The sequence below is a fragment of the Cydia fagiglandana genome, chromosome 11 (assembly GCF_963556715.1).
Source record: "Cydia fagiglandana chromosome 11, ilCydFagi1.1, whole genome shotgun sequence".
NCBI classification, from domain to species: domain Eukaryota; kingdom Metazoa; phylum Arthropoda; class Insecta; order Lepidoptera; family Tortricidae; genus Cydia; species Cydia fagiglandana.
This window is the reverse complement of record NC_085942.1, coordinates 16782182-16804489: the sequence shown is the minus strand read 5'-3', so window position 1 is coordinate 16804489 and position 22308 is coordinate 16782182. Positions and strand designations below refer to the sequence as shown.

At 36.6% G+C, this 22308-nt stretch overlaps 1 protein-coding gene across 1 annotated transcript in view; it reads left to right on the top strand.

Annotated features, from left to right (window-relative positions):
- The window catches only part of LOC134668679 (adenylate cyclase type 2-like), a 122746-nt gene that overhangs the window by 47463 nt on the left and 52975 nt on the right, over nt 1-22308 (top strand). The window contains exon 2 of the mRNA XM_063526120.1: nt 16666-16811. Within this exon, the coding sequence (XP_063382190.1) occupies nt 16666-16811 (146 nt within the window). The remainder of the gene's footprint in view (nt 1-16665; nt 16812-22308) is intronic.

Here is a 22308-nt window from a genome sequence, read left to right as displayed (position 1 = left end):
TTTACTAAGTATTATTTTATTTTCCGTTGTTCAAATTATTGTGTTTGGTACCTAGGTAATCGTTTTTCATGTCAACTTGGTAACAGGAAATATAAAACTTTCTTCAAAAACTTTTGCTGGTGGTTCTGAATCTGAAAATTTAAATAAGATTTAAACACATTTATTGCCAAAAACCCGCTGCGTGGGTTCATTTTGTATTGGAAATGGGGCGCTTGGCACTGAAATATACTCGAGATCATATAGGTACTATAAAATTAAAATCGCTATTAAGGTCATACGTAGGGTCTGTGCGGAAAGAGAAGAGTCGTAGGTATAATGTATGGGCTCCCCTAAATTTCACGACTTTTCTCTTTCCGGACACTCTATTAGATAATGTTACTTAGCAGTAGGAGACGGCCGCTGTCATGATGCGGACTGAAGCGGACCATTATAATACATACCTATTTTAATATTTTAAGATTTCTTCTCATGTGTGTATTATTTTCATCATAGGTAATAAATATGTAGCCAAAAGTAGCCTGTATAATCGCGCCGTATACTTTGCTTCCTATTTTTTAACACGCAATGTCATAATTTTAACTCGATTATTAATGATGTTTACGTAATTATCATATTTTGCAATTTTTGTCTTGAATACAATTATATTTTAATTTATACATTGTTTACTAACATTGATGTGTTTATTATTTTCGTAACTATGGCAACGTCAAATCTTTAAAAAATTGTAGAATGAAGGTTGAGTCAGTAACAAAGTGACAAAACTGGTCTTAGAGCATTTAGTAACTGGAGTGGCCATTGAGTGCTTACTGTTAGGATTTAGGATTAGGGTTCCAAGCAGGAAAGAAAAGCTTGTTTTAACACCATATTGGTAATGTTTATTAATCTCAAGCAAGACTACATAGTAATGGCGTCTCATACGAGAAGAAAGAACACCTACATTTGTTTTATATTGACAACCGAATAAATCAAATATCATAGTCGTAGTAGTCTCGTAGGTATACTCTTTATTTTTTTCCTGACATTATTACTTACCCCTCTGCCGAAAAACTTGCACAATTGTGCAAACTTTTGTATGGACTGACATGGCTATTTGTACGTTACGTACAAATCATGTAGAAATAGCAATACATTTGACGTCCCCTCCCCCGCAAAAATCGGCAGACTGTTTTGTAAAGAAAATGACAGCGATGACATGTCCCTTCTAAATGCTCTTAGTGGATGGTAGAGGTAAGGAATACAATCTCCATGTAATTAATAATGAAAAAGTGTCCGTCAAAAACCTTAAGAGGGAAGTATACTACGTAATCGTCCATACAAAAAGAAAAAACGTTTTCCACTTGTAAATACGAGTATCTTCCATTCCCCATGATTTTTAGTACGGTATTGATACAATGAAAAACTAGGTTTATGGGTTTTCTTTTTTTCGCTACTCTGGAGAGATTTAGAAAAATTATAATAGCTGACAGCGTGCCCAGTTTTTGCAAATATTCTCCCATAAAGGAGTTTTCTCATAAAGTCATAAAGGATTCTCCTTACCTCTACCCTCCATATTCACGGCTACCATCAGTATATGTAACATTACTTTCTGTGCATCTCACTTGCACTAATATGCGAGAGCGAGATGCATAGATAGTAAATTACGTAGACGTGAGAAAATGTGTCAATTTTGTTATTTAGTTCTTTAGGTGAATCCTAGAGGCGCTGTATAAAACTCCGATAACTCTTGCTCTGTTTTTTAGTATACTTAGAAAGGGACAGCATCGTTTGGAATGGGGTGAAGTTAGGTACATAAGACCGTAAAGAAACGTAAAACGTGACTCACGGCACGTTTATTCACTGAAAGTAAGTGAAAATTACTCTGCCAACTGATAGTAGAGCTACAGCACAATTTTTAATCTTTATTTATAATGTGAATGAGTCTTATGGTTTGCAGAAAATACCAGAAGGCACGAGCCTTTGTATTGTATAATTGGCTTAAATTAATTTATGTAGAAAATACATATACGGCTCGATTCGAAAAATGAATTAGATCTCTACTAGACCTCAACAAGTTACGATATGGATAATTTAAAGATATTTGTAAGATAGATATGTCAAATTTGACGTTTCCGCGATTCTAGAGGCCCTCTTGAACGATTTCGACAAGTTATGACTTAGATATCCAAGTCACATCTAGTCGATATCTAATGTAAATCTAGTTGATCTCTATATCGTTTCTAGACCTTTTGATTATCTCGTTTCCCGAATACGCGTGTATAAATCTCACTTTTAAGTCTAATTTTTTTTATTATAAGGTAGGTAGGTACAAACATTAAAAATAAAAATACCTTACTACCCTACGACTTACGACTCATCTATAAAATAAAACAAAATTAAAACTAAAAACTAATACTAAATAAAATTAAAATATGTCCAAGAAATTGGGCCCCTTGGCATGTATGTTTACTTTTAAGTGTATTTTTGCCAGCCAGATATGCTGTGGGTGGTAACATATTACTCATATCTACTTATATAACAGATTTACAGATTTTTAAATTCTACTTGTAGGCATTCGCATGCCCAATGCTCTCTAGCTTATTATAGCGGAAGCAGTTATAAAGTTGACCCAAAATTTTTTTATTAAGCTATGAGCTTCATCACATATGTTCCTTGAGTAATTCTAAGCATTTCAAGCCTGGGAGACAATAAGAAATGTGTGTCTACTCGGATTTGTAATGGATTCAAACTTTCAACCCCTTTTTAACCCTGTTAGGGGATGAATTTTACAAAACGCTGAAATTACTTTTCCTGTCTTTTAATAATATCCCCAAATACAAAGATTCAAGTCCCGTGTTCGAAAAATTTTTTGATATCCATACAAACTTTCAACTCCTTTTTCACCACCTTAAGGGATGAATTTTCAAAAACGCTGAAATTAGTTTTCTTGTATATAAATAATATATCGTTTCACGAAGTTTCAAATTCCTAGCTTAAAATAAAACTTGAACCCCATACAAACTTTCATCCCCTTTTTAACCCCCTTAGGGGTTGAATTTCTCAAAATCGCTTCTTATCTCTTGTACACTTTATAAATGTAATCTAGTGTGCAAATTTCAACTTTCTATCTTTTGTAGTTTCGGCTCCGCGTAGCAAAAATCTCCAACCAAATTTACGTTTACGTTACTATGAAACTGAAAATAAAATATCAGCAATGAATTCTACGTCTTTCGTTTATACGAAAATGATACCAAACTTGCCCTAGTGCCCACCAGGATCAGAATAGATTTTTTTTAAAGATGACGGGTGGCGGCCGTCTTTGTACCCCACCCTCCCCCCCGCTTCAGGCTAGAAATGCTTAGAATTACTCAAATATCAGATGTGATGAAGCTCATAGCTTAATAAAAATTTTTTGGGTCACGTATGGCAGCGTTACATAACTGATTCCAGTATTATGTACAGTCAAGGAATTTAAATTCCGACCCATTTCGGACTTTGTCACAGTGACAACCGTATGAGGTCTCTAGCGGCTTTCATATTGATTGTCACTGTGACAAAGTACGAAATGGGTCGGAATTTAAATTCCTTGACTGTATGTTCTACGCGGAAACTATTAGGCATAGAACCGTCTGTAAGATAAATCACCTCGTTCGCTTAAACATATTTGCCCCTGACTGTACTTATCTTCTTAACAATAGATGGTGGCAGATAAAATACTTCGGAAAATTACGCTGGCACAAATGCTTCTGAAATTTTAACTTGCAAAATTTTGAATATCATATTTTACAATTTTACAATAGGATATTTGGTACAATCAATACATTAATTTCTCATATAACAAGTATTATATTTGTTTAAATTAACATTGTGACGTAGCACATTTCAAATGCTTTTACTATATTGAGCCTGCGTTATTTAGAAACCAGTTAATGTTTTCGTAAAAGTACCTAATAAAATAACAACAACACAAACTCTTTTCAAAAGCAATATTATAAAGAAATGTTCATATTGTATCGGTAATTGAACAAAAAATCCATTGTCATTTTTCCCTTGTGGAAAAGTTAAGATTTATTCTCGAATAGTAGATTTCTGAAACTTCCAGATCCTAAGGGATGGCAAATCTGCGAGACCCTTTTTAGCTCCCCGGGGTGAGGTATGCTGTAAGAATTTTGATGGCGGCAAATTCTATCATGTAAAAATATGTACATTTGCGACGTTTTCAATCAAAAGGTACGACATTGTCAGTTGTCGATAAGGTTGATTTCAAATTGACGCCATATAGAAATATCGCCTTATTGACAATTGACAATAAAGTACCCTTTTGACAATGACACTTTTATTGGATAAGGTAATTCTCACCTGATTTCGCGACCACAATGAACGCAAGTATGATGCGTGAAAAATATGGAGTGGTCTCAAATATGGATAGAGACACAGAGCCAAAAATACCTATGCAATGACTTATTGTATCTAGGCCATAAAGTCGTGTACACACCTACAAGGTGTTACTGACCATCGGGCTTTAAATCCAGGGCTCGATTCTACTCGCTAAACTGAGCTACTTTTATTATGGCATCAACCCCGAAATCCCGTATTTTTTTTTTACGTTTTCATACATTTTGTCTGATTAGATGTCGACGTTTTCTATGGAAAAGCCAAAATTTTTTCCCCGATTTTAGGGATGGTCCCATAGTAAAAGTAGCTCAGTATAGCGAGTAATATCAAGCCCTGGAATTAAAGCCCCATGGCTGACAATGGGGCTTTAATTCCATTTTAATTGTGTCTGAGACACATACTGTATATTGTTGGTGCTTTCTTCGTGTCGATATTTCAGACCATGATGATTGATGAAACATGAAGCAAACAAAACAGGAATAACATTAAGGAAATATTTAGTTACGATATCAATTAAATAGAATAGAATAGAATAGAATAGAATAGGTTTTTATTCGTAAACACACAGAGAACAGACATACATAAGAAAAAACAGTGTAAAATAAAGTGTCACGAAATGGTACCATCTCAGCATGTTGCTGGCGACTTCCAGCGCTGATCTTCCGATGAGACCATCAAGTGAGAAATATTCACGGAAGGTAACAGACAAAAACTAAAATAAAGAAACATAAAGGAAAGAAACATAAAATAAACCAAAAAATAGATTACAAACATTTTACACAGCTAATACAAAAAAGAGATACAACATGACGACATAAGTGAATACATGACAATGAGAACCGATCGAACTTGTACCATCCGGTCGGGTCATATCGTGGCGCGGCATTAAGCGCGCATAACTAGCGCCAGCGGTAGCTACATGAAATTAAATTCGATGACAGATTTGACAAACAATAAAGTGAGTTAACCTAATATAAAATCTCAATCAGTTTTTACTTCTTACAAGTTACAAAGTTGGCACACATAAACAAAAACAACACGAAAGAAACAAATATAAACATTATAATGACATGACACAGATAATAAGGATGGCGTGTCGGGAATGGTGTCGTCTCCTATGCGGAAGGAACAAAAACATTGTGGTAAGTAACAAAAATACAATACAATACAGTACAACAATAGCAAGAGTTTTGACTACAGGCAACTGGTTTCTAATCTGCAGGTTTCCTGGTTAAGCTGGTGATTGAGCATAAACTGTTTGAGCTTTGTTTTAAAACTATATATACTTTGCAGGTTTCTCACTGGAGGCGGAATGTTGTTCCAACAGCGGGACGCAGAATATTTAAAGCTTCCTCGGAAAGCGGCTGAGGCATGACGCGGCGTCAACAGATGAATCCCACAATCACGGCGTTCGCGGAGCTTGATGCAAGATAGCTTGTTGAAGAGATATGAAGGAGTTTTATAGTTCAGTACGCCAAAGAGCAAACAAGCCAAGTGTAGTTTACGGCGGTGTTGCATTTTGAGCATCCTATGGCTATTCAGATATGGGGTCACGTGAGCTCTCAACGGAATATCGAAACAGAAGCGAGCACAGGCATTTTGAACACGCTGTATGAGTCGTTTAGTTTTTGCAAGAAGTCTAGGCCCAAACACAACATCCACGTAGTTCAGCTTTGATAAGACGAGTGATTCAATTAATTGAATGCGGAGGTTTTCACTTAAATATGGCCGAATTTTATATAGTACCTTAAGTTTATAAAAGCAACTCCTAATGGCCTCAGCGGTATGTTTCTCATATCGTAGTCCACAGTCCATTATGAGACCTAAGTTACGCGCCTCATACACCCTCTCAACTGGTTCGTTCATTAGCAGAACATCCACTGAAATGCCGGCACCAGCCAGTTGCTGCTTGCTGCCAAACACAAGGTATTTTGTTTTGCTGGGATTAAGTAGTAGGCAGTTTTGTGTAGCCCATCCAGCAATTCTGGTGAGATCTTCATTTAGTTTCCCTATGGTACTGTTGATATCGGCTGGCTTACATGATATATACACTTGTATGTCATCTGCATAGATGTGGTATTTGCAATGCGTGATGTGAGATGTAATATCTGCGGAATATAATATAAACAGGAGCGGGCCAATCACGGATCCTTGCGGAACTCCTCTAGTTAGCTCAGCTTTCTCAGAAAAAAGTGAAGAACCATCACTGAGATGCACTTTTACAATTTGCGATCGGTTGGACAGATAGCTTGCAAACCACATTATAGTTTTATGGTCAAAACCATAGTAGCTCAACTTCGATAATAGCAGGTTAATATTCAAACAATCGAATGCCCTTGAAAAATCGAGGAGTACTAAAAGTGTACACATTCCCTTGTCTTGAGCATCCAAAATGTTATCAGTGACATCCAATAGAGCAGTCATTGTACTTCGTCCTTTGCGGAAACCTGATTGGACATCTGGCAAAATATTATTTTTTTCTAGGTAGGTGGTTAACTGTGAGCAGACAACTTTTTCCAATATTTTAGATAGGCAGGGTAGTATGCTTATGGGCCTGAGGTCTTTAGGCATGGTTGGGTTTGATACTTTAGGCAAGGGGTTTACTAATGCTAACTTCCAGATATCTGGAAAGGTGGATGTAACAATAGAGGTATTTATTAGGCTTGTAATGATGTCAATTGTGTATGGGAAAGTTAAGAGAAGCATATTCAAATTTATCCCATCAAAACCCTCAGCGTTAGATTTTAGACATTTAATTATTTTGATAATCTGGCTAGAATTAATAGTGTCTAAGTGAAAAACAGAGTCATTGTACTTATGGAACTCAAAATAAGTTAACTGTGATATAGTGACACCTGTAGTTCCCGGCAGCTCTAGAAAATGTTTATTTAAGATATCAGGGTTATTGAAAAAAGTAGGTAATTCTTTATCCTTTTTAGGTAAGACTGCTGATTTCAAGTTTTTCCATAAAGTTTTAGGTTCTTTTATTTTATTATTTATATTTTGTTTGAAATAAGCAACTTTTTCAAAATATAAAGCTTTATTTACAACAGATTTAAGATCTTTGTAGTATTTCTTTATAACATCACTCTGGTTTTTGTGGAAGTCTGCCGCAGCACTGTCACGCAGCCTCATCATATGTTTGATGGTGTCAGTAATCCAGGGGTAGGAATGTGTTGTAACTAGGGACGTCTTTATAGGGGCATGTACATTAAATAGACTAAGTACTTGTTGATTAAAAGCATTAATCATGTCATTTACATTTTCAAGATTTGATATTAAGTCCCATCTCACGCACTGCAAGTCCACATCTAAATCTATGTCGCAGATATTTTTAAAAGGCCTGTAGGTAATGTGGTAAGGTTTTAGTTTCTCGCGCTTAATATTAAAATTACAGATAACAAGACAATGACCATACAGGGTACCCACATGATCCATGTTAGTGCTAGCAGCCCGCAAGTCAGAGCACACAACGTCGATCAGCGTCTGGCTGGTGTCAGTGAAATGCGTAGGCTGTGACACCAATTGAGATAATCCAGTACTCGTTATGAAGTTATTGAACTGAGTGGTTTTTGTGTCGGTGCTATTCAATAAGTTAACATTGAAGTCACCAAGTATAATTAGATTATCGTAGCTACGGATTGCACTAACTGAGTCAGTTAAGGCATCAAAAAATAATTGCACTGTCTGCTGCAGCTCCACCGTTGCTCCTGACGGCGATCTGTCTCCTGGCTCACCGTCGACGAGCTCCACGGGCCGCTCCTCCAGGCGCCTGACCTTCTCCTCCAGGACATCCAGACGGCCAGTGAGACCACCAAGGAGCTCATTGAAGCGCGCCACCTCTTGGCGCAGGCCCGCAACTTCATCGCGCACAGCGCCGAAGTCCCCACGAAGCAAGCGCAGCTGCTCAGCGACATCGGGCTGCAGATCCAACGGCGCATCGCCGTCGCCGGCCCCACTCGGCTTCACCGGCGTATTGTCGGAGTTGTCACGCCGAGGGGTCGTCGCTTTGCACGCCGGGCACGCCCATGTGCTTGCGACACGCGCATTTTGGCCCATGCCCACACAAGCTTTATGGTATGATTGGCCGCAGCCGCACTTAGCGACACCTGTCGCACCAAGGGGTTTACCACAAGCCGCGGCGCAGACAACCATTTTGCTCGCTATGGATTAGAGCTGAGAAGTTCCTACGGGAGCCACTAGATGGCGCTAATATTAAAGTTGTGTCTATATAATTTATATAAAATGATAATATTCCGATTGCGGTGGTATTATTGAGAGTTTGTAAGTGTATGCCGTCGTAGTACCAAATTGTATTTCTTTAAGAAAAAGTTTCAAAGTTATTTACTGAATAAACGGCTGTATTTTCTTAATTAGCACCTACCCCCACACGCAAAAAAGTCACTTAGTGTTACACAGTAAACAGTCGCTATCAATTTTATTGCACTATCACAAGCGCGCGCGGATCACGCACACTCACACAGTTTAGGACAACACAGATACACACAGCGATGACTGCGGATGCAGGTAAATATCACGTTTACTATTTTAATCAAATAAAGTACCGCGAGTGTGACAGTGTGTGTTACCGTCCGTGACGTCACTGGAGCGTCACTGGACGTCATAAATATACTTATTCATTAACTTAACAGCCAACCCCTTGTTAAATTCAAAAATAATTACTTGACGTTCTTAGCTATGACTTATACTTAGTAGAGACTAACCAACTAATTTTTCTTTGTTTTTATGTCGGTTTAAAACCATTATCAATTTATCACTCAACTGAGACCCTCATCAAAGTCTGCCTTCGTGAACCGGCTCCTAGCTTATTCATGAAGTAATTACCGAATATAATTGTGTCGCAAATAGACTTTGTGGTTACCTATTGTATAAAGACTAACCTCATTATTTCTAAAATTTACAATGCCTCTAAATGAAATCAATCCAAATACTGACTTTTCTAACGTATACATATGTACATAATTGTTTTCCAACGTATTTTTTCGGATACGTTCGTATTTGTCATGCTACTTCAGTGAACCTCAGCACTTTTCGTACAGAGACTGACTGAAATAGCAAGATTAGAATAGAAAATTTAAAATAGAAATACGAGTAAAATAAGTTTTTTTCAAGCAACCAATGTGTAAAGCGCTGGACAGACCTAATAAAATCTGCGACACAAACCACCATAGTCCAACGTTCCCGTAACGTCGAAGACCGTGGCAAATGGAGGCGCATTGCGAGGGCTGCGTTATCCACGATAGATACGTCTCATCATACAACCACGACTACTCTGTCAAGAGCATAGACCTAGAATTCGCTCACGCTTGACAGACACCTTAAGTGTGCGAAAGGGAAGCCATCACGTATATGAACATCCCATGAGTGCGAAAGAGTCAGACTACCAATGAGAAAACGTAACCACTTTTGAGTTTGACGACGGCCGCGGACGGCCAAGAGCGTATCACGGTAATTTTCAAATTGAAAAATATACACGGATTAGTACGAAAAGTATTAAATAAAGTAATTCAGTGAAGATGGTGTCTTGTAGTATGCCGGATTGCAGTGTCGCAGGGCCAAATAATCCAAGCAAATACTCATTTCAGAGGATTTATGATATTCCGAGCGAAATTTTCATAGCGATATTTTGTCAAATTAACAGCGTAAAAAGTGTAAGAAGCCGGTTTATACAGTTCATTATAAGTTTTTCTTCCGTTCCGTGCTAATATTTTATCATATTAGTCAATGATTTAGAATCACCACGTTTCCACCCACGCCTACGCCTCGGCTAGTCTGTGGCCATGAGTAAGCCCATTCATAATAAAAAAAAAAAAATATTTTGTGTAAAAACATAAACTGTTAGTTTACGCTAGGGCTTCACAAAATGTTCATATGACAGTATCGATAACTTGTCGGTATATTAATAGCTATGTAATTATTTCTTCACAAAATATCATTAAGATATTATCTTTTATAACCGACTTCAAATAATAACGATTGTTATACTTTTTTGAAGGTGTTCATGTTTAGCGTGTCATGATAACTTCACTTTCCAATACAGTAAGAGTTACATTAAGATAAGTCTGCAACGATTTTTATGGCAAACGCAGTGCAAGTGTTATTTATACGTCATAATGTCATAGAATTTTAGTGTTTAAAATAACACATTTGAAAAAGTAGTCGATAAAGCAATCAAACATCGACAGATTATTAATATGTTGTAACATGACATCACTATTTTTGATCTCACATAGACAATTTACGCACACACTTGCATTTCATTTTTGGTCACACTTTTGAAGATTGACAGTTGTTCATTGTCATCTACAAAAAATCTACACAAGTTTAATATACAAAAAAGCAATCCGAGAATAACGTCCAAACTCCATGGCTTTAACTTGTGCTATCCCATTGATCACAAAGCAGCTTACTTTAGAAAGAGTGTGTTTTATATGTCTGTTCACACATTTAACCACTTGCCTAATGAAATTAAAATACTTGAACAACCTGAATTTGGACGTAAACTTTATAAATGGTGCCTAGAAAAATCTTACTATAAAATAAGTGACCACTTTATGTCATCGAACAATAATTAGTACGAATAGTAATATTTATTAATTTACTCATTGACATAGTACCAATCATTTTATTTGTATCACATGTAATGACACGATATTTGTATAAGTATTTAGCTGTAAGATTAGTTTTAGTATCAACATTGTACTCCGCATCGCGGTTGATTGTGATGATTCTACCTTAATAATTTTAAAATCATTGTAACTCACAATATGACAATAAAGATTCAATTCAATTCAATTCTAATTCTATGGTCAAGAGTGAACGACTGAGGAGAGAGAATGTGTAAAGCCCCTAGCTATTAGTGAAAGCGGGCTAGAGTCTGTGCGGGAGAGTTTAGAAGCGAGTCGTAGAATATCGTCACTACTTTGAAAAAATCTCTTATCTCACATTGTTACTTAATGTTGAAAGGTAGTAACTCTGTATGCATCTCATACATATATATCACAGTTTTCTTTTGATTGACCGAACAAGATACGAGTTTTTTTTTCAAAGTATTGCCGATATATTGGATCCCATACATTTCACGACTCTTCTCTTTCCGCACACTCTAGTGAAAGCAACACAGAAACTAGTTTCTGTTGCAATGTCACTCGTTAAAATTGTTCCCTTTTCGGAGCTTGTTAGACAAAGTTGACAAAGGATGAGCGGCAAACTCGAGGCTGCAACTTTTGTAATTATTTTATATTTATGTACAGTCGCCATCAGATATATCGGAGCGGCCAAGGCCTTCACAAATATCTGAACACGCCTCTATTGTCAGGGCGTTAGAGTGCTTGTTCAGATATTGTGAACACCTTGGCCGCTCCGATATATCTGATGGTGACTGTACGGCGAGATCCCGGCTGTTGCTACGTGTTCCATTTTAAGCTTATTATTCTTTTAAAATAAATGTGAAAGTAAACACAATCTTGTTTTATGATTGTTAAACAACGTTTTTGTGTTGCCATATCACTTAACTCTCTTCTTCTTCTTTCCCTTGCCCTTATCCCATGTCATGTGGGGTCGGAACAACATGTTTTTCTCTTCCATTCTCCTCTGTCTTTCGTGTCCTCAGCACTCACTCCTTTCTTTCTCATATCCTCTTTCACACAATCCATCCATCGTTTTTTATATCACTTAACACTTATCACTTAACATAATAACATAATTTCTAGCTCAAAAACAACAATTTGTTTGGGGGGCCAAATTGTTCTTTAAGAGCTAGTCTGTGACCTAAGTACTAAGCCAGGCCGGAGACTACTCAAAGGCTATGTGACTAATAGCTTTACTAATCCACTTCCACCTAGGGCTTAACCAAACTCTCATCCAAATTGAACTAATGCAAACAGATAAAGATAACGGCGATTTGAACAATGTTATGAAAGACAAACAGATTCAACAAGAATTTAAATTACTTAGCACCTTTAATGTAACAAGGTTGTAAGTGAGACGTTGCTCAAAGTGAGATGGGACTTTGTCTCATTTAGAATACGACTTGTCAGTTTAATCGGTAGCCAGCTTAGCCGAAAACTTTTTAAGCCTTTTCGCTGAAGAAAGCCTTTCTACTGGGTGATTGCAAGATTTATACAAATTGATCATGACAATTAAAAATAAACCTTATTACGCCTGGAGTAAGGCTAATTTTAAAAGTATTCTCATGGATTGAATAACAGATAACGAACTACGATAAATCTTCTAAACTGTCAAAAGCTGTTACTCCACAATCATTAAAGATTACCTAAAGTAAGGACGATAAGCACGAAGAATTTCGTACATTGACCCGCCTGTTCCTATCTCTATCGCACGTGCATAATTTATATTGCTGTCCCGCCCATATGCCGGCGGTTAATGACATTGTGCGAGCGTGCCTATTGTTTAATTATTAAAACAGAAACTGCTGATGGAGTTAACTATTATTGGGGTTTAATCTACTATAGAGTTAGTTTCTATAAAATTATATTTATTATATTTGTTATAAAGTTTTATTCGTTATATTTACCATGTCATGTATTTCCACAGCTAATGTAGCTAACCGGTGTATACTAAGATTAATAACAATAAGTGTAGTTGTATTCTAATTACGTTCGAAGTAGCTATGGAAGGTAGAGGAATACAATCTACATGTAAGTATCAAAAACTGTCCGTTAAAGGTGGCGCCACAATACCTAGAATATTTGATAATAAAAAAATTCAAACTATTGACAGCGCACTTCACTCCGTCAACAATGCCAGACAATGCCTACGTTCAAAGCTACTCTAGCGCTACTCTGGAGAGATTTGGAACTATTATTTATAGCTGACTCTTTTGCAACATTACAGTTCTGCCATAAGAGATGGTCGTCCATAGAAGTAGCATTGAAATTAGTTGTCCATCAATTCTTTAGTCTATTTTAAACAGATTATTCTATAGAGTAAACCCGTAAAATCAAGTAATAACATTGAAGAGTCCTCAGCAAGCTCGGTTCTTTATACAAACGTAGTTACGCTCTCATTTTAAAACGACTAGCTAAGTCGCTCTGAAACATTGTACTTAATAAAATAGGATAAGCTACATCTATATCTATGCTTGTAATTAGTTTTTGTAGCTCCAGATACCATAGTCCAAAAAATACAGGGAAATTAGTTTTTCATACAAAAACTAATGCGATTTTGCTCACTCATACTGTCTCACTAAGTGAGCAAAATCGCATTTTGCTCACTGTTTTTAAGAAGCAAAGTACCCTTGTTCGAACTGCTGAGGTGAAAAGAGACTTAATTTTCATTTCTTCTATTTTAGTGGAGGTTCTACTTTATTTCATCACCTCTTTTTCGTACATTTATCTCGTACATGTATCGGCGCGAGTAAGATGCACGATAACTAAATGATATCATTTGGATGTCATTCCGATGTCAGTGTACGTTCGAATAGGCCTGTAAGTCAGCAAGAACCGCTGACACTTTGGCAAACGAACTAAACATAATAGCTGACGCCACCGGTGACCGTAGATCTGGCAGCTTCCTCGCGCAAAGAATAAGTATTGCGATACAGCGAGGAAATGCTGCCAGCATCTACGGCACCATGCCGCAGGTGGATATTTTGTAATCATTTATTTTAAGTTTACTTTTATTTATTTTTAGATATAGTTTAAGTTTTGTAGGTTAGTTATTTAATTATGTTTTTATAAGTATGTATATTAAGTTCGAAAACATAATAAGTACATATGTGATATAAAGCGACTTCAAACAATAAATACCTACATGAAGTTGTTAACGTAGCAATAGCCTTTAGTACAGTCATCTGCGATAACAACGTCAGCGTGCAGTTCCCATACAAGTTGCAGTCGGGTTGCAATCCGCCTGTACCGGCCCCAAGAGTAAGTCGTTTTCATTGTTCTTAAGTACAATCGATAAGATAAGTACGTGAACGGCTTTGAATTCATGAAACTTGCAAAGTTTGTTGTTTCCCTCTCTATCTTTATACTTTAAACAGCATATCGCTATTGCATTTCTACGGCATCTATGTCGTTTCTCTTCTAGTTACATTCATTTAGTTTACAAAAGTCGTAACTCAGTATAAGCTTTGTGGTGGTTATAACCTTTTGGTATTGTGTTAGTGGGTGCCAGGTGTTTGTTCCAAACAAATATGTTAGTAGCGTTGTACATTATAATTAGTCGCTGTGTGGTTAGGGTATACGTTGCCGTAAGGGTTCATACAAAATATATGACGGTACAGTACATGACTACAATTAAATAGGTATTGACTTCAATAGTCATCTGCATAATATCTTGCACATTTCACACAATGATAATTGACAAGAAAAAAAACCGGGCAAGTGCGAGTTGGACTCGCGCACGAAGGGTTCCGCACCACAATGCAAAAAAAACAAAAACAAAAAAAAAGCAAAAAAAAAACGGTCACCCATCCAAGTACTGACCACTCCCGACGTTGCTTAACTTTGGTCAAAAATCACGTTTGTTGTATGGGAGCCCCATTTAAATCTTTATTTTATTCTGTTTTTAGTATTTGTTGTTATAGCGGCAACATAAATACATCATCTGTGAAAATTTCAACTAGCTATCACGGTTCGTGAGATACAGCCTGGTGACAGACGGACGGACGGACGGACGGACGGACGGACGGACGGACGGACGGACAGCGAAGTCTTAGTAATAGGGTCCCGTTTTACCCTTTGGGTACGGAACCCTAAAAACAATTGAGCGTGCAAAAATGACTCGAATGACACGATAATATTTGTAGATCCATAAGAACGGGTCATATATTTTTGGTTGCTTTGTTGTGATAATATTATTATTGCAGGTGACTGTACATAGACGGTCGATATAAAATTTTAGAGTTAGACCAAGCTAAGTTGGCAGTAATTTTGATAGCTTAGTCAGTGCAAGTGTTATTTAACGTCAAAATTTCATTGAAGTTTGACGTTTAAAATTGTGTGTGTACAAGACATTATTTAGCATAATACCTAGCTATTATAATATTAAAGGAATAGGTGTGTGTGAAGTGTAACACACACTACAAAGCCTTGATTATGTTAAACGACTTTCAACCAAATTCGATCTTAATTGTTTTGGCCTTGACCTCAAACTGATACGTGTACAAATTAATATTGACTTTGGGAAGTACCTCTAAATATTAACGAGGTGTCTGAACACTTAGTTAATCAGCGTGTAGCATTTGAAGTCTGAAACGTTACGGTAATAACATTACCTATAGTTAATTCTCTCACTGCACAAAACGATTTGAATTAAATATACCGGGTGTGGCCTGTACACACTGTACACGAGCAAATAATTAAAACATAGATTGTACTCCTCAAACGGTGACACTTTTGTTCAACAACTTTTAAAAATTATGAAGTAGGTATTGAGGCTCGCTATTTTGCATACAAAATAAATATTATTTTCAATGGACGCCATCGCCACGCCATATCATTATGATTAACATTGCTTGTCATGCCTTAAACATAACAAAATTCGCAATACATTGCGTCTTAGAATAAACTTTAAAGTGTATTAAAAATCAAACCACAAGTTATTTTTAAAAGTCACTGAACAAATGTTGGTCAGTATGAGGAGTACAGCCTACAGTTTAATTTTATGTTCATATTACAGGCCACACCCGGTATATCTCAATACCTAAATATAAACGGAATTGGGGACTTCATACGCTATGAATATTACAGATTCCCTCACGATGTTTTCATTCATCGAAAATCAATTGGTAAGAATAAATAATATCAAATGATGAGTGGTCTCTGTCTACCCCTATGGGAAATAGGCGTGATTATATGTATGTATGTAAGGTTTGATGATGAGTCATTGAGGCTCATTATTAAATATCTACAAAGCTTTAATTTCTGTATCATAAGCAAATTATTTAATTTATATATCATTTTGAGAGGGTGAACTTATTTATGTAATATATTTAGGCCCACTTGCACCATTTCACTAACCCGTGGTTAACCGGTTAAACCTGTAGCCTATTTTATAAAGTTACAAGTTACAATTTACAAGCGGAAGTCTCTTTCTAACCCTATGTGTTAGAACGAGACTTCCGCTTGTAAATTGTAACTTGTAGCATTATAAATTAGGCCACTGGAGTTACCATGGTTACAAGTACAATTTTACACTGGATTGACGGTTAAACCGCTTAACCCCGGGTTAGTAGGATGGTGCAAGTGGGCCTTAATATAATTATTTAAGATGCTTGTTTCTAACATTGTATCTCGTTGTCCACAGAAGAGGAAGGCACAGAGCTTGAACTCGAGGCTCTATACCGCCGGTACTGCGTGCGGTTGAAGCATGCGCTCTTCGTGTCCGCGCTCTGCGTGACGCTCCTATTCACGCTCATGTTGCTGTGTGCTGTGTGCATACTACATGCCGACGTAAGTAACTATAGTATCAGAGCTTGAACTCAAGGCTCTATACCGCCGGTACTGCGTGCGGTTGAAGCATGCGCTCTTCGTGTCCGCGCTCTGCGTGATGCTCCTATTCGCGCTCATGTTGCTGTGTGCTGTGTGCATACTACATGCTGACGTAAGTAACTATATTATCAGAGCTTGATCGAGGCTCTATACCGCCGGTACTGCGTGCGGTTGAAGCATGCGCTCTTCGTGCCCGCGCTCTGCGTGACGCTCCTATTCGCGCTCATGTTGCTGTGTGCTGTGTGCATACTACATGCTGACGTAAGTAACTATATTATCAGAGCTTGATCGAGGCTCTATACCGCCGGTACTGCGTGCGGTTGAAGCATGCGCTCTTCGTGTCCGCGCTCTGCGTGACGCTCCTATTCGCGCTCATGTTGCTGTGTGCATACTACATGCTGACGTAAGTAACTATATTATCAGAGCTTGATCGAGGCTCTATACCGCCGGTACTGCGTGCGGTTGAAGCATGCGCTCTTCGTGTCCGCGCTCTGCGTGACGCTCCTATTCGCGCTCATGTTGCTGTGTGCTGTGTGCATACTACATGCTGACGTAAGTAACTATATTATCAGAGCTTGATCGAGGCTCTATACCGCCGGTACTGCGTGCGGTTGAAGCATGCGCTCTTCGTGTCCGCGCTCTGCGTGACGCTCCTATTCACGATCACGTTGCTGTGTGCATACTACATGCTGATGTAAGTATAAAGCTATAGATTTTTGTGACATATAAACAGCTAGCAACTTGCTCCGGCTTCGCATGGGTAGTTCAACCAATTTACACAAAACCTTAACAATGTATACACGTACTTACATCTTTCTCGCAAATCACTCTATTCATAGGTGAAAACCGCTTAAAATGAAAACCGCTTAAAAATCCGTTCAGTAGTTTTTGAGTTTATAGCGAACATATATGTAAGTAACTATGACTACAGATAGACGCGGCGGGGGACTTTGTTTTATAATACCTACCTATGTATTGAAATTAAATGATTAAATGAAATGAATTCGAGGACGCCACCTGATGTCCGCGACAGAGCGTCGATGCCGCAATGCCGGTCGTAACATGCGGTTCTTGAACACATCATACAGAGCCTGATAGGCATGTGTGTAGATAAAATAGTATACTTATCGTTTTTATTATTACCCACTTTACTTTACTTTTTGTTTTTATTGTTACTTTTCGTTTTTATTATTATTATTCTTTTCTTTTCTTTTTCTTTCATTTGCTGTTGGTACAGTACGGATGTCTACCGTCTCTAATTCTCCCTCAATTGTTCAAAGGTTAACTGGAAGAGATCCCTTAAAGGGATAAGTTCGCCTTTGTACTAAAGACGAATGTTATTTTTCCTTTTCTGTTTTCATTTTTGTACAATAAAGTGTTTTACTACTACTACTTATGTAACTATGTACATAATGAGGCATTCAAATACTCATGCGATCCTTTTATGAAATTCACTTTGTTCGTTTTATAAAACCATTCATATTTTACGGCGTTTCATTATGAAATACCAGAAAGGCGTTATTTGCGTCCACGCTTTATAAATATAACACTTTCACGTTGTTGTTAAATTAGAGAATAAGCTAAAGGGCAATCACTTTAACCTCATTATCTCCAGCGAAATGCTATACATGGAAGTATTCTGTCCGCTCAATTATGACCCAACGCAAACTACCCCGCGATAGGCGGTACTTACAAACTGCTCGATTGGCAATCTCAGTACCACCGAGATGACAGTCAGTGACAAATGGCTAAATTGATTTATAAAAACAACGTTTTTTTGTAATTAAAAATATATTCATGTGTCGTGAAGTGGTGCAAAAGTTATTTTAGTTCATACCAAGGACAGTGGAATCACTTTTCACTTGTAGTAAACAGATAACTTCAGTAGAATTTGGAAAAAACATGATTTGTTTTCAATACTACCGTGCTAAGCTAAAACGTAACAACTGCATACGACTTTCATAACAACATACGACTTTTTAAATTGCGAGGATATTAGGGATGGTGTTATGCTAAATAAAGTAGACTATTTTATTAACTTGTGTTTGGTTTAGGTATTTTCTATATAATTATAAATGGAATAATAAATTCCTTCTTACAGATTTGTATTTTCCTTTTTTATTTCATGAGATGGAGCTATAAAAAAACTACCTAGTTATTTCAAATTAATAATCAAATTTGGTATTGTCATTTTACATTACTTTCCATTCAGATTCCCACAAGATGCTATTCGCAGAGAACTATGAAAAAAAGCTGTCCAATTAGAGAGACATGAAATTGAGTGGATGCCTGGCAAGATATCTAGAATATGTTCTATTCATGAGATATAACCCGTGAGATACCCGGTCTCCTATATGTAGATACATTTTTCCTATCATGCTTTCACTGAATTAATTTAACAAATACACACATTATCTGAAAATGTTGATCATTTGAATCCACCCTCTACTGTCACATATATGTAGGTTCTCTCTCCAGCCATTTCCGTCAGTAGAAAAGAGCGGCAAACATATTAACTCACATTATAGACGGGTCTAACGCGAATTATATTCAATCCGACTGATTATCGTCCAGTATCTGTATTGCCAGCATTTAGCAATATATTTGAAAAAATAATCCTTGTGCAATTAATTTCTCACTTCAATTCTAATAAAATTCTCCATACACAACAATTTGGTTTTACCAAATATAGATCCACTGCTGATGCGGGTATAAGTTTAATTAAATTTATTTTGCAAGCTTGGGAAGAGTCGCAGGATGCGATTGGCGTCTTCTGCGACCTTTCCAAAGCCTTCGATTGTGTAGACCATAAGACGTTAATTGCCAAGCTTTGTTTCTATGGCATTCAAGGACAAGCATTAAATCTAATACACTCTTATCTATCAGAGAGAAGCCAAAAGGTTGCTGTAAATGGTGCCTTGTCGTCAGATGAAGTGGTAGAGTTGGGTGTGCCACAGGGATCAATTTTAGGTCCTTTCCTGTTTCTGGTTTATGTGAATGACCTGCCTTATATGGTAAGCCGAAAGTCCGGCATTGTCATGTTCGCCGATGACACTTCTTTGCTTTTCAAGGTGAACAGAAAAAACACTGAGCTTGCTGAGACAAATGACACTCTTTCTAAAGTATTTGATTGGTTTGCTGCAAATAATTTAATGTTGAATCCAAAAAAAACCAAATGTATGAAATTCTCTTTAGTTAATGGTTCTAATCGAAATTTAGTCTCTAATATTAAACTTAATGGTCAGTCTGTTGACTTTGTAGAAGCAACGGTGTTTTTAGGAATAACCCTAGATTCAAAATTGCAATGGGGATCCCATGTAACTACACTAGCTAGTAGGTTGAGCTCAGCTGCTTTTGCAGTCAGAAAAATGAGACAGTTAACTAATGTAGAGACGGCACGATTGGTTTACTTCGCCTACTTTAATAGTTTGATGTCATACGGTCTTATACTGTGGGGTTCTGCTGCCGATATAGAAACTATATTTATACTGCAAAAACGAGCAATAAGGGCAATATATATCTTAAGAACGCGGGAGTCATTGAGAGAAATATTCAAGAAAATTGACATTTTAACGCTACCGTCACTATATATTTTCGAGATAATAATGTATGTCAGGAGGAATTTGTACAATTTTCCAATAAATACTGATAAAACAAAGGTTACCAGAAATTCGGGTAAGCTTAAAGTCTCATCCTACAGGCTAGTAAAAACAAAAAAGTCTTTCTTGGGGAATTGTACAAAGTTCTACAACAAAATTCCTTTAGAAATTTGTAAGTTAACGGATGCAAAATTTAAAACAGTTGTAACACGAGCACTTATTGCTAGAGCGTATTATAAAGTTAAGGACTATATCGAGATATATGGAAAGAAATTGACATAAACCAAAAAACGGTTAAATAATTGAAACTGATTTTATTTTATTTGGTGCTAGGTATGTATACCAATTATGCAATGTGTTTGTAATTATGTATTTGATGTTTGTTGTGATTGTTTAATTTAATTTAAATTGAATTCTGTACAAATGTACTTTTTTGACCTTCATAGGTGCATTATGTTAATGCCTAAATTGAATAATAAAGAAATTGTAATTGAAATTGAATTGAATTACCTTGATTTACCGACGTAAATCAGTTTCGTTTCGTATAATGTGAGTTAATATGTGTTCAAAACGCGAAAGTTTAAAATATTATAAGAGCGGCATATATACATATAAAATATTCTGAACTGTAAGTGGGGATTTATTGTTTCTCCGCCTGTTCAAATATTTTTGACCCGATTCGTGTACCCATGTTAATTTTGCAGACTGTATAGCCAGTCCGATTTTTAAGATCAAGTTCGCCGTACATTTACTATGGCGTACTTGATCTTAGAAAAACGGACAGACTATACCTGAACGTGACTTCGCACTGCCATGCAGATTGATAATAAAATATACAAAATACTTATTATAGCGGAATACATTTATACAACAATGATATATTTACTTATGTTGAGTTAGTCTGTCATGTCATAACAACATTTTAACTAGTTATCTTTTAATCTGCATTAAATTATTATACGTGAATTATTTGACTGGTTCTTCACTGTATGGCATAAACCTATCCCTGTCCAAGTCATATTCTAATCAAATATGAACCGCGAACTCTCAGCGGCCAGTAAGCGCGTACAGCAAGAAGGTTATTAGCGGATTAATGTCGCTGATTGGTAGTTATTGACATTATATGCATTTAATCTACACTTAGCTATGTACCATTAGTGTAATAAGGTATTGTGTTTGGGATTTAATTAGAATTAAAACACTCGGATAGCAACGTAACGGTCATGTATTTCACGGCAAACTGACATATGACATATTTTTACGAGCTACCTACATTACCAAAATACTACAATCCCTCCACCAATATTTATCCAAACCATGTAGTTATTTAGATTTAAAATAAAATAATAAGCAATAATAAATCATTGCCAAAGAAGCTAACAAATAATAAGAACATATCGTCGCCGTAGAGCGAAAAGTCACCAAATCACAAAATGGCCAAAATTGACTTAATAATGTCATCAAAATCGCATTTTTTTTCTCCAAATTTCAGTCTTATTGCGGTAGCAATAGCGATCATAGTATCAATTTTACAAAGTTAAAGAACTAACTAAAAACTCACTTGGGATGCAATATTTTAGTCGAAAAATACCTAATTCCGTTATACATTTTTAAACTTCTTGTAACTTATTTAGGAGCGTACCTAAGTCATGTTAGTTATTTTTTCCCTAAGTATTACTAAACTATTTAACCACGAAGAACCTCATTCAAAAAGTCACTTAATTTACTTAGTTACTTTTTGAATACCTGGTATGTCAAAAGTGTGAAAGCGAAAATTAACTAACTCTATTTAGTTATTTTTTATTCATAGTTGTAAGGCAATGTATATCATTTAACCAAAGCGATAATTAATTATACAA